At 37.6% G+C, this 14,609-nt stretch overlaps 1 protein-coding gene across 1 annotated transcript; it reads right to left on the bottom strand.

Moving 5' to 3' along the window:
* Positions 1-775: 775 nt before the first annotated feature.
* On the bottom strand, positions 776-1,935 carry LOC108045545. Its single transcript, XM_017124913.2, has one exon. It carries the CDS (start codon positions 1,920-1,922, stop codon positions 855-857), a length of 1,068 nt encoding a protein of 355 aa, XP_016980402.2. The 5' UTR covers positions 1,923-1,935; the 3' UTR covers positions 776-854.
* Between the last annotated feature and the right edge of the window lie 12,674 nt (positions 1,936-14,609).

Raw genomic sequence — 14,609 nt, 5'->3', positions numbered from 1 at the left:
TAAGGGGCATCCATACAGTTCATTTGCAACACACAGTTCATTTCCAAGATACATATACAAAAAGGGGAAGTATTTTGAGTGTAAGTAGCTACGTATAAAATATATTTTCTCCACCTTAGTTTACGGCAGTGGAACTAATATATTGCGTTTTAGTTAATTGACTTAACTAAGCAACAGACTAATTTTTTCCTTTAAGGAATAATTGTAAGTTTAATATTTTATTAAATAAATCTTTAAAAGACTGGTTGACATGACCTTTCAATAAACAGAAGTTTAACTAAATAAACTTAAATTTTTCAATGATGGCGACAATATCCCATAATTATATTGAAATCGAATGCGTAAGGAACCGCAAAAAAATGTGTCGTTTCATTGACGAAGTTAATCGGTGGCTACAAGCTGAATCAGACCATCCAAACGACTGTCCTCTTTAATTTTAACTTTTGGTTGGGGGATAAAAAATATTATAATTATATGTAACTTTCAAATTGATTCGCTCTTGTAAATGTGTTTCTTTTTAAATTAATTGGAGTTGCTATTATAAAGTGGCATGAAAATCAGGCATAAAAATAAAAATGCATTTTCACTCTTTAATTTATAAAATACTTACTTGAAATATGCAAGAAAGTTGAAAGACTATAAAGATGGTATTTGATTTGGTGCTAAAATGTCAAGGAGATTGATAAAGTCATATGTCACTATTTATAATTATCGGTGAATTAAATATTATTACCTATTTTTTACCTCAAAATGTATGAGAGAAAGAACAAATATATTTATTGTCTGTTGCATTAAAGAAAATTTTATTATGCTTCTTTTACCCCGCACCTAATAAGAAATATACGATTATGTGATTATTCCGACTTGGTGGTGTCATCTCCTTGCAAATCGGAGACATCTTCGGTGGTCGAGTCCTCCTCAGAGCTGGAGTCGTCATCGCTGGCATTCTGCTGGTTCAGATAATCCTGGATGATCTCGTCGAGCTTTCGCTCCACACTGGGCTTCTCCAGTTCGTGCTCTTCCAGGGTCTGGCCCACACATCCTCCGGCATCCAGGCCCACGGCCAGCAGTCGCAGTCCCTGCAACTTCAGGCTGAGCAGCTCAGCCGGAGCCGTCTTGAGTCCACTGAGAGCCTGGTTGATGCCACTGCGACAGGAGAGGATGCCGAGGGGACTCTGCAGGCAGAGCTCGATTTGGGCACTCACATTGTTGGTGGCATTGTGGTACTTGACAATGGCCCGGTGGACATTCTGCTCGTAGATGCCCTGTCGCACCTGCAACTCCTCCACGCAGCTCTGCAGATAGCCGGAGTATCGGCTGACCAGCTCGTCCAGGATTTCCTCGGCCTCCTGGTTGCCAACGCCATTCGTCTCCTGATCAACTCGATCCAGTTGGGCGTCAGCCCAGTTGCTCCACTTCTCCTGGATCTCGGCCGCATACTTCTCCTTCTCCTCCTCCAGACGATCGTTGAGGTTCTCTACGGCTGCCTCCAAATCGGCGACGGTGGCATTTACGGTCTGCAGTGCGGCAAGGGCATCCTTCAAGGCCTTTCGCTTCACCACATTTCGGACTTGGTTAATAGCACCGCGCAGCTGTTCTATGACGGACCGCAGATCGGAGGAGAAGTCCGCGATTCCTTCGGTGGCAGCTCTGTGCAGAGCCTGGGCGATTTTGTGGGCAAACTCCACCGTCTCGTGGGAGTACTGGGCAGTGGCGTTCTTCACGCCGTCGAGGAACTCCCCGGTTATGGCCGTTCCATTCTTGGTGGCATTGGCGAGTCCATCGAGGATTACCTGGCCGGTTTTGTTAAGGTTATCCCACAGCTCCTCCAACCCAAAATCCGGCTGCGGGCTGGAAACCGCACAGCTGGCACTGAGGGCGACAGCGACCAGGAGCAAGGCTGTCTTGGTCGTGTGCATCATAGATCGACTGATAATGCCTAATCGCATCTCCACCCCGTGCTAACTTTTATATATCTCTACCAAGTCCGCTTGTGCAAATACGGTTGCTGACTAGTCCAATATTGATAGAGAGTTGCATTTCATCAATTTAGTTAATATTTAATCAGATGCTTTCCTGTTGACGACAACGTTACCCACTATGATCGATTGGATAACCAAGAAAGCTAATAGCTCTATTATTACAAAAATATAACGCAAACTATAAAAAAATTAAATAAGATCGTGAAACAAAGTAACAGTCATCAAGTGTTACTCACAGTATAATGAACAAAATATCGCTATAAAACTTAGGAAACTTAGAGTTGTGCTATGCTTTGAAGGGAATTTCTGTTCATGTAAATATTTACAGAAATGTTTTTTAATTTAAATATACAGATAAATCTGAAATGAGTATAGACAGATGTAGATTAAATAAAATGATAATTCAAGCAATTGTATTTAAAATTGTCAAACAACCTTTAAAATCTCTTTCCCCGTTTATATGCTATGATACACATGTCTGCTAGGCTTATAAATTAAATTAAATTAATTAAAATTATAATAATGATTTTATGATTAACACATCGAATACCGGAAATATTATTTAGAAAAAACTTCAAGTTGCGATGTTTATAAAACTGTAAAAGGTTTAAAAATAATTTTAGTTTATAAATTTGATACTCATCTCTCAGCTTTATGGTAAACAAGCATTTTGTACACTTAAAGTTTAAAATGTAACATCAACGATTTGAAGCCCGCATATGCGTATTTTTGTTTTTTAAAACCTAATAGTTTTCTTTTTCAACGCGTTCACATCTTTGAATTAAATAATGAAAGTAAATAAAATAAGTCAATTTTTCAAACCCTGAAAATTAAAGATTTCCTTATGCGGGTCTCCCACACATTGCCATAATGCACAGTCAAACAAACGCAGTTGCAATCCCTCCGCCTCCGCATTTGCACAAGGACAAAGGTTAAACTTTGCTTTAATTTTGAAATTTATATGCCTGCAAAACAATGGAGCGGGAAGGACGAGTAGTGAGTGGGTCGTCAACGGTATGTTTACGCTCAGGTTATACCCTTTTGTGGCGAACTTTATGCATAACTAACCGAAAAGATAGGGGGCGGATGTGTGGGCGACTTCGGAGGGAGGGACCTCGTATAATGATTGTCTTCAGCCTGCCTTTATTATGACTTTAATTGTCGCTTGACAAACGTTGACACACACCGACCGACCGACGGGGAAAACTAGGAAGGTAGAGGAGATATATGTGAGTGGTAATGGAATGTGGCGAGGCCTTGAGCAGTATGCAGTATGAACATTTTATTAGTCTGCTGTTAGTTTTGTTTAATTATGCTGTCATTAACTTTGTCGCACAGACACACGCACAAACTGCAAAACAAAAGCTTACATGTCGCAACGCAATTATTGTTGGAGTGGCCAACAAAGAGCTGCTCCGCAGGACGAGTGGCCAAGGAGGGGCAAGGACAATGAGTTGGCTGTGCGACACCCACAGTCTTCTTTCCCTTCCTCCCCCTCCCCCTCCCCACCACTCACTCACCATGCACAGACATTTAATTTTGCATTTTCCACTAATTGGCTTGCATACTTGCCATATTCTCGCTTCGCTTAATTAATTTAATTAGAAATATGTTCCAGCTCAAAAGAAATTCAAACCTCAAAACCGTTTCAAAAGCATGCATCCCGTTTAGCTTATGATAATAATGGTGCTGCAATTGCAATTACGTCTATAGGGAGTGGTGGGGTCGGATGGGTAATACCTTGTCCTTAATGGCTCATCAGCAGATCAATTCAAAGGTGGGGTATTCTGATTTTTTTAACGAACGCAATTTCATGGCAGCTTTTTATAAGGTATACTGAATGGGTCGTAACACTTATTCAATTTAATTTGTTTAAGTGGGAACACCAAAAATATTTATTATCACCTTGAAACACAGCCGACAGAAACGCATTTTAATATGTCAAATATCATCTCATAACAGTAAGATTGGTTAAGATTACATTTTAATAAACATAACATATTAACATATTATAAATATATCTTCGGACTTTATCAATTGTTTTTGAATCTTAATTAGTCCTTTGTGAAAATATTCAAAGATTTTTTTAAGCACATAGCTCTGACTTACATTGTGAACTTCCAAGAAATTGTGTTTATAAGCCTGGATAAGCTTAAATATTTCTTCAAAATTTAAATTAAAAATTCAATTTTTTAAAGATAAATTTCTTTACATTTTTTAAATGGTAAGACAACATAGTAACCGTTGAATCGATTATTTTTAAAACATAAGTTATATACGGTTGATCCGCGAAAGGGCATTATTTCGACCAGCACATGGCTGTGACACAACCTTGCTTTTATGCCTTTATGCTGACCTCTGCAGTTGCCATGAATGCCAGCAGGACATGGACCATGGACCTAGGAGCAAGGAGCAAGGAGGTGGGAGGCAGGAGGAAGGAGGCAGGAGCAGGGTACGATGCCTGAAACGATTCCATGCCGTTGCAATCGCGGCCATTAAGTCATTTTGTTTCCTGTAACATTTCCGGTATCTTTTTAGCTTCGTCGCCGCTTCGAGTATTGCGAACTGTGGACAGGAGAGGGGGGTGGGGGGAGGGGCTGAGGTCAAAGGGCGGCGAATTGCTGGAAGTGCTGCTGATTGGGGGTGGAGCGGATGGTTTGGGTGGCGGTGCGGCAACAAATGCTTTTAAAGTAGATGATGGCGCGTTGGCTGCTTGGTCAATTTATTGCTTACCAAATGTGCTGCTGGCCGGGTTTCGAATGCAACTGAATCCCGCACCAAATTGCAGCACGTAAAGTGTTCTCTGAAATTAACTTGGCCCTCTTTCAAGCCTGCCTCAGATAAGGAGAAATATGTGTATATAAAAAAATGTGAAATAATGGTTGCATTAATGATGTCCATCGAGCTTTAGGGGGCTACAAAATGTATTGCAATTTCAGCGAAATATGAGTGGAATCGAGTGCACGACTCGTGCGATTAAAATAATTCAAACAATTTTATTGCCAACGAATTTAAAGCTGTTTATTAAATAATTCAAGTTAACCAGCTTAATTAATATATGGAAAGACAAGAACAAATTTGTACGACCTTATATACATAATGTTGTATTTTTTGTTAGATTTTATTGGAGCCATCGCTGGATATATTAGAATCTTGTTATAAATCATATAGTTTATAACAAAAAATCCATTCAGTATATTTTCTTTTGTAAAGAATGCCCCCTTACACAACAAAAATTCCCAGCACACTGTAAAATAATAAATAAAATCAGAATGAAAAGCATATGCACTAACATATTTTTGTGAAATACCTTTACTATAAGTGAAGTCAACGAGTGGAAGATTTTCGAGAGCATTATTTTGCATATGCAGGAGGCCATGATGAGAGACCCGTTTGCCAAATCCTCGGGGGACACATGCGGATACTTAACGGGCATTGCTCATACGCAGCGTGGCCAAGGAAGCAGTGCAAGAATGGGAATGCGAACTGCAGTTGGCTGCCCACGGTGTCCCGTGGCGCACATACAACAGATTTAGTACGGCAGCTTTTATCTTGTCGCGTTCCTGGACGCTTTGGGGATCAGGCGCCAGGTGGCAGCGAAAAGAGTCGTGTACATTTGTCCTTACTCCGTGTATGGGAATGCCAGCCGGGCACTCTCGGCTCTCGACTCGCGTCTCTCGTCTCTAACTGCAAACGAATCTCTGGCCATATCTGCTCCTCCATATCGCCCGGCAATCCCATCAGCCCCTTACTAAATGTATAACAGCAGTCACTTAGCGCACTGCCACCATGCAAACTCCAACCTCCAGGATTCGAGCAACATTGTGTGCGGTCGTTACTTCATTGGCACAATCCCCAGACTCGAAATGCTCGCTCTGGCTGCTTTTGTTGCCTTCATTGTTTTGCTGTGCATTTTATTTTATTCTTTTCTTTTTTTCCCGTTTTTTTCGCCACGTATTTTCTTTTAATGCGCTGCGGATTTGCTGTGAATTATGCAGAGTGGGGGGGTAGGGCATATCTGCCAACCTGATGAGGCCACCCACCTGGCCTCTATCTGTCTCCCAGTTGGCCCTGCACTCTTATGCTAATTAAGTTTATGCTAATTTAACTTATTGCCACTAAGTTGGCCCACATATGCGGCCAGCCACAGGAGCCGTCCTTTTATTTTGCCGGTGTCGTCCCGCTTTTAACCCATGGAAATTTCGAAAAGCGATCTGGCTGCTGTCACAGAAGCTGGGAGTAAATTAATTCCCAAAATAAAAAGGAAATGAAGCTAATTTATATAATTAAAAGTAACTGTAACCAAGTTTATATTCCAAATGGTGCAGAGATTTGGGGTGTTTCAAGTCTTACAATAAAGGATGCGGATTAAAAACATTTTATTTCTTGTCAATTGAAAACCTAACTAATAGTGTTACAAACAATTTTCTTTAGCAATAATTTGTATAGGTTTTTAATACATCAAAACATTAGGTTTTTGCCTCATCATGATTTCAACAAAGACAAGCATGTTTCCACCCCAGGAAACTCCAAGGCCGTTAAAATTTCTTTGATATCCATCAGCAATGTATTTTCCATTAAGTGAACTGTAACTTAAAGTTGTTAAAATAATACTTATTTTTTAGTTTACGATTAATTAAATACCTGGAACTGCATTTATCGTACCAATAACCACCACTTTCAAGTTGAGCACAGTTTTGAATCCAATTGTCATTATCGCGGTCAAATGTGGTGAACTTTTGTTGCAAACTATGATATAGGTAGTCGCCGGCTGTACCAGAATATTTTCCTAGGGTTTTAAGCTCATATGCTTCAGATTCACTTCCTATTTGGAAATTGTCGTAGTGAGCATAGCTTGTAATTCCTTTAACATCCTTCATCTTAATATAAAGTTCATGTTGTCTTGCATCAGTCATTAAGTGTATCTTTTCCAGACCGATGAAATACTCTTTCTTCAAGTCCCCAAATCCGTTCTTATAATCTATCCAATTACGATTGAAGGACTCCGATCCGTCTTGTCGCCTTTGAATGATCATATAACCATTTGAATCACAGGGAATTTCAAAGGTTTTTATTCCATTTATATTCATTCTGTAAATGCCATTTGGACCGTCGATGGGACAACGATTATTTATGTTCCTTATTGTTTCAGCCATAGTACTTAATATTCCAGTTTGATTTTTCAGATTATCATTCTCGTCCTTAATTTTGATATCGTTTAATATAATGAGCTCATCATCAACTTTAATTTTATCTTCAGCAATGAGTAACTGACTCTGAAGATTTTTGATAGTTTCCATCATGGTATTTACATTGTTAATTAGCAGATCGTGTTGGTCCTTGATTTGTTGTTCCCTTAATACAAGGAGATCATTTTTAACTTCACACTTTTCATCGTTTTCCTTAATTTCTTTATTTTTTTCTTTTATTTGATCTTCATTGATTATAATTTGGGCTTCAGCATTTGCTAATTGATTCTCCAACTTCTTAATAGATTCCGTCATATTTTTCACTTTATCATTTTTGATATTAAGAATTCTTTCCTTTTTGAATAAATTGTCATCCTCAATTTCATTATTCTCCCTGATTTTTTTATTTTTTTCATTTATCTGTTCATCTTTGAATCTGATTTGAAATTCAGCCATTGCTAATTTACTTTCCAAGATTTTAAAGTTTTCAGTCATATTATTTACTTTTTCATTAGAAATTGCTAAAAGACTTTTTAATTTCATTATAGTTTCAGTCATGATTTTTACATTTTCATCTTTGTTTATTAGCACATTAGTTTTCTCCTTTGTTTGGTTCCCTGCTTCAATTTCAGTTTGTAAATTAGCAATTTTTGGCTTATTCTGCAATTCTTTAAAATTTTCGGTCGTAATGTTTGGGTTCACTTTCACCTCACGATCAAAAATAGGCTTGAAAACCGAATAACAATATTCATCGCATTGGTTTTTAATAAGTTGATTAGAAGATTTTTGGAATAAATTGTTTACTGGGTCTGCTTCGGCATATGATTGCTCATTTAGAAGCAAAAGCGATAAGAAATAAACTATAAGGCGCGATCTCATTATGTTGAACAAACAAGCACCGTAAATGTCGTCTCTCTACTAAATTCAAATAAAGAACTTATGCTATATTTATAAGCCGAACTTCACATAGAATTTTGGTCTGCGATAAGACCTCTAGTTATTTCTATACCCTTGCAAAGGGTATTTTAGTTTCCGTCAAAAGTTGGCTACGCTATCTAACAAAAAATGTCCATATTTCTATTGCAGGTAGAATATATATCATAGAAACGATCAGAAAATGTATTGTTAAATCAAAGTTTTATTAGCTTCTAGGGTATATAAGCTTCGGCTTGTTAAAGTTTGCTTCTTTTCTTTTTATATTTTGTTAAACACAAAGTATTTCTTAAATTTTTACGCAACAGGCAAATTAAGAAAAAAAATGGATTTGTTTTTATTTTTGATAAAAATAAATGACAAAATAAAAACGCAAGTCAAATAAATGTCTTGTAAAAAAAATAGACCATTGCTAATTGAAAATCCAAATTCATAAATTTCTTATTTCTTGAATTTTAATTTAAGAAATGTAACAAACCTGCTCTATATAATTTTACATTTTATTTCAAAAATGTGATATAGGGTCTTAGTGGGGATTATGAATTTGTTTACCTCATTTTTTAAAGTATCTGTAATTAAAGTTATTGCACAATAACTATGTCTCGTTTCTGCGTAAGCTTTGAACATTTAAAACTTACAAAGTGAAAAGCTTTCCGTACGCCTCCGTTTTCTCCAGAACTTATTGTCTGATTTTTATGTAAATTGCATTTAAAGCAATAAATCAGTTTTAATCAGCCCACGGGTCCAGGCAGCTGAGCCGACATCGTTGTCGCTCTGTGTCGTGTCTGCTGGACGTCCGATAGGCCTTAATATGCGGGGGTTTATGTGCCTGCATCCTGTGGATCCTTCGTGCGTTCATATATGACAAAGCAAACGCATTGTGTGTGCTTGTCGCTTTATTAAAAAAAAAAAAAACCGCCCCTCCCAATAAATGAATTTCCCCGTATGGCTGCTTATTGAAATTCGTTCATTAAAGTGTACAAAATGGAAAGTTTTGCACACAGGCAAGGAGAGCCGATCGATCGATAATGTCATCCGTAAGACAGTGAAGTAATAATAAGAGATTCCATTTTATTTACAGCACTCGAGGGCAGCTTTAGCTACGTGAGCTACCTCACAAATTGAGTTTTTCGGGCGCAAGTAAAATTAAAGTGAATTTATTCAGTAGCAACTAAATAATTTGAATATAAAAAAAATCAATAATGACGAATAGGACTAGCAAAAATTAAAGATATTTTAATGGCTCGAATGAATCTGTAATTGAATTAACAAAGTTGTTTTATTTATGAGTTATTTATTTAGGAAAATACTTGGAGTTCTGGATAAATGAGTAATTTCAACGACTCAAAACTGTTTAATGCTTATGAAATTGTCAAAAAGCAGTTTAGAAACCCAGCAGCGTAATAAACTATTTTTCTACATCAGAAATTCACTCACTAAATATGCGGTAGTGCTGAATAACTGGCTTATTTGCCTAGACAAATATCTGACTGTCAATCGACCATGGTGGACCGAATGTTGGAAAACTATTCTCAAAAAAGGAGTCCCATGAAAGCAGCTAATTAAATTAGCAAGCGCAGACAACTGCGTTGGCATTTAATTGTGCAGAATAAATCAACGCAGCAAACAGCAAAACAAAGCAGCCAAAAAACCAGCCACAACAAAGCCTGACACAAGCTTTGGCCCCAAAAATATAATCAAACTTTGCCCGAGCCAAATTATTTGGCACATGTAAAATGATTCAGCTCGCACCAGGAAAAACACCAGTCCCCAAAATGCTGTAGCTTGTAAAAGGCTTTGGACGGCAAAAACGAAAAGTTAATTCGGGGCAATTATGTTGACATGCCAAATGTCCTGGTGAGGATCCGAATCCCGGTTCTGGCAAAACGCCATTGCTAAATCGTTGGATTTTACGCAGTTATTAAGTATCATCTCTTATTATCCATCAATCGAACGATGTGTGCTTTTGTATTATACCAGCCGCTTTAATTGTTTCGCTAAAAATTATTTGTCGATTTAAAATTGATGGAGCAAAAATTGTAATTAAGTAGATTAATTAAAAACTTAGAAAACGTTTAATATAAATACAACACAATGCAATTTTTGGTACCCCGCATACATTATTGTTATTACATTTTAGGTTCAGATCAGGCCCTTTTTTGCTGTTTTTCTGTTTGGTTATATTGCGCTTTTTCTGCGTTGTTAGTTTGGTTTTGCTGTACTTTACCCTGCGTTATTTTAGTCATAACTAACACCTCTGACTAGGCAAGTTTTTCTAGTGCTGTTCTGAAATACCCTTTTAAAAAATAACATAACATAGCCAGGATAAGTTCAAAGTATCGTACATTTTTATGGGGAAAACGGTTTTAAAATAAAGCTAGAATTAATAATGCTCTTGCTACGTAAAATATGATAAACATATAGGTTTTTTGAACATCTTACTAAAAACAATCCAACTGCAAGGGTATTCTAACCATCAGTTTTAGCTTAGTTTTTTATTTTGTTTTGGCGATGTTGTTTTCGGAAGTTTTAGTTTTTGGGTTATAGTTAAAATGTTTCATTATTTATGCGATGTGGTGAATGTCGTTTTTTCGACTCTTGCAGTTGTTGTAATTTGCCCTCGAATATTTTTTGCTGACGTGCCAAACTTTTTGCCCCAATAAAATTTTGATATTTTTGGCAGTGGGTGGATTGGGTATTAGAAAAGGCAATTACATGAAAATGCATTTATTATTGTTACCAATTTGTTGGTACACTGTTTGATGTTCATGTTTGCTGATACGTTGATTAAAATGCTGCGACCTAGCCTCATTTACTCATTCACTTTCTTCAACCACCATCAAACTGATAACTATTTTCCATTATTATGCTTTTTACAATGATTTATTTTCAGTTAAGACTCTTAATCTATTGAGCTTATTTAAAATTCATCTCATATCGCAATTTTACTTTGTCTGCAAAAGCTTTTCGATTCTTTTTAGTTCGCGGATGTTCTTGCATTTCTCTTTATACGGAACAGCACATTGTCATAGATCATTATTAGGAGAAATAATAAAGTCACCCGAAGAAAATTTATCAAAATCATAAATCATTGCAAATTGCTACAATTTTTTATTCACCTGCATTCATGTATGCAGTGCATTGTGCTACTTTGTCTGCGTGTGTGTGAACGTCATAATTTTTCAATACATGCATGTGGCGGCGCTGAAATACTGAATTTGCAAGCTGCCGCTAAAATGATGTGGAAAACGCGTCGAGCGGAAAATCCATGGCTCAATTCTTGACCTGAGTCGAGTCCCCAAGTGAGCTGTCCTTTTTACACTCAACTCAAAATGAGCGTGTGAAAAATGCTCATTGCTATTAACAGAAAGCCAAAAATTTTGCTCTTTATTTCACCTAAGAGAAATAAGGACTCCTGAGTCCTTCTGTGCTTGAGTCCTGGTGTATTAGTTCGAGCTACTGTTATATTTGAGTGGAGTTACTTTTTCTTAACATAGGCAAAATGGAAATTTAGATATTTATAAAGGTGGTTTGGGTTAATAGAATTTGAAGCCTACTATATAATTACATCGAATATATAAGTATATAAGACAAAACAATTAAATAACATTTTTAACATTTTTTATAAATAAATTTTTTTTTTGTTATAGGCTATTCTTAATTTACGGAACAACTTTAAGGGCACTTTCCTTCCGCTCCAATAAAATCCATTAAGAACTCAATACATTTTCAATGCTCTGTAATGTAATCAGTTTAAAAATAACTGCAATTATCATCAGGATTTATAGAGCGAAGGCTCTTAAATTGATCAATATGCGAATGGAGGAGCTTGACCATTGACTAACGCACTGGTCGGATCTCAAAAGAGCCGGGAAACAAACAATCGAACAAAATGAAGCCGTAAATACATTTGGCATCGGACGATGGCCACTTGAATCGAGGAATGGTCTCGGCCGATTCGCTTTGTGATGACGACTTTTTAATTAAAATAAAAATGCAATCCACACATTCCACGGACGATGATGATGCTGACGATGGTGGTCGAGATGATGGCTGGCGTGGGGGGAAATCACGACAACAATAAAAATTAAGTTAAAGCGCGATTTAAATGGCATTGCGATGGAAGGAATGGGACGAGCCATGAAATGAATGCGCATAAGTTTGATGCAATTCACACGAACACGTAGATGTATGTACATTTATATACAGGCAGACATTTTACCTGCAACGCCATAAACAATTGAAAATAAAAGGGTTTAAATGAATTTTCCGACATTGTTTTACCTTTTTTTATAATAGGCTTATATAATATTTTAATTAGTGATTTTCAAGTCATATTGTTAATAAGTTAGATGAGCTGCAATGGATAATAAAAGCTTAGCAATTCAATAAATCGAAAATTCAAGTGTTTTTGCAAACCACAAACTTATTTAAAACCTATATTTTTTTTGACTTAGAGAATAGCTTAAGTTTTAAGGACAATGGAGCTTTTAATACTGTTGATTACCAAGACTGTACAGTTGGTATCCTTTTGCCATTGCAAGAGACTCTTGCCTCATTCATTGAGTCGACAAGTACAAGTGCATTTGCATCGAAATTGATTGCTTCCAAAACTGCCGATACGGTAAAATTGCCAATTTCAGATGCCCTACTGCATGGTGTTGCCCCCATTGTGGGCGTGGCAACGGTGGGCGTTGGTTTTTGAGCCGAAAGGATCCGCTGCTGCATCAACAGTTTGTTGATTAAAAGTGCGTTGAACCAAAATTAAGGGCTCTACATCCTTTTTGGTGGCTATCCCACTGGAAATCTTAATTTATTAACCGAAAGCTGAATCGGAATAATCTGTTTTATAGTGCCAGAATAACCCAACACGTTACTTTAAAGCTTAAAATCATTTATATCCTTAGAAATATTATTCAGAAAAGAGACCAAAAATGGGCATAAATCAGAATTGGAAGATATTACTTTGATCTAGTTGAAGATAAACCTATTATGATTGATTAATTTTAATTTTTTTATTTCTTAACGAACAAATTTGTTTGTTAAAAAATTTCCTTACATTAATTCTAAAAATAAGATGACTTAACTTGCAATTTAAAATAATTTGTAATAAATGTTCTGCATAGAATTTAATTTTTGGTAGTACATTAGTTGCGTTCACAATCAGATACTGCATACTGCACCATATGATAAATCAAAACAGCTTAATTTCGAGTAAATTAGTTCGATTAAACAACGGGCTATCTTTGTTCAGCTTTTGTGGCAGGACATTGGGGTTAAAAAAAAGGGGCCCTTGCCACAAACACCAACTGCAGGACCTCCCCATTCCGGGCCCATCCTGATTAGCATTCAACTGCAGATGAAAGTGCAGCCGTGGGCCGGCGGGTAATTAGTTTTTGGCGTGTTGTGGGGCAATTTTTGAAAATTTCTTATTTAATGCGCCTGCGGGGGACATTTCGGGGGGTATTACTGGTGCGGTCGGTTTTGAAGCCTGCCAAAATCGTGGCGCCTAATTGCGAGCAATCATATTTTGTTTGCCAAGAGCTGCTTGAGCGAAGTGCTGGGTTGTGGGTGGTGGGTGGTAGTGGGTGGGATGCAATCAGGTTGCTCTGTCAGTGGCAGGACTGCACGTCCTGCACGTCCTGCTCATGTTTGCATGTGCACTCCCACGCTGCCACGCCCCCACAAACACCCACACACACACTCATCTGGGGAGACTTGCGCTTTAGTAGCGGCTTATCGCTTCGCCTAGGCAAATCAATCAATTTAAAAGCAATTGCTGTTAATGTGCAACGTTTGTTTGGCAGCTGTCAAAAATTTGCACACTCGCTTACAGGATGGCGGGACTCCAGAGTCCTTCAGTGCTCGAGTTCTGGTCTATTAGTTCGAGGCCAACTGATTCGCCAATGTCTGGTTCTTTGGGGTCAATCGTTTGGCGCCTGCTACTGTGCCCCTTGATTGATGATCAAAGATGCCATAATTGGCCCATCCGAACGAAACTAGTCACTGTGCCCCATATACATTGGCATGGCTATATATTTAGAAATATGCAAGAATATATCTATGTGCAAATTGCCGCCTACTTGTGTGCGCGAAGCGATTGACGGTGCGGTTCAGTGCCTCGAGCCTGATTGATGTTTGCTGTCGACTGAGATGGCTCCAATGATGAGCCATCATGTCTGAGTTTGATCGTAATTAAGTGCCGCCTCTTCCCCGAACTTTGCCAGTATACGTCGTTCAGCAAAAGGCTTCAAATGCTAAGGAAAATTAAATATTTTTAACCAAAAATCACTACTAAGATAAATAGGAGCCACAAGAAATCAATCCTTAACAAGAAAGGAAAGCTAACTTCGGGCGGAGCCGAAGTTGATATACCCTTGCAGAATATTCTATAAATTATATTCTCCAAAATTATTCATATGATGCATTCTTAATACTTATAAAAAGTCCCAACTTCCTAACTTTAAAAACACCAAAGTTATGTCATTTCCAATCGTTCAGTTAT

This window comes from Drosophila rhopaloa, unplaced genomic scaffold, assembly GCF_018152115.1.
Source record: "Drosophila rhopaloa isolate 14029-0021.01 unplaced genomic scaffold, ASM1815211v1 contig_2, whole genome shotgun sequence".
In the NCBI taxonomy this organism is placed as follows: Eukaryota; Metazoa; Arthropoda; class Insecta; order Diptera; family Drosophilidae; genus Drosophila; species Drosophila rhopaloa.
The sequence above is the reverse complement of the archived record's forward strand: the minus strand, read 5'-3'. Positions and strand labels throughout refer to the sequence as shown.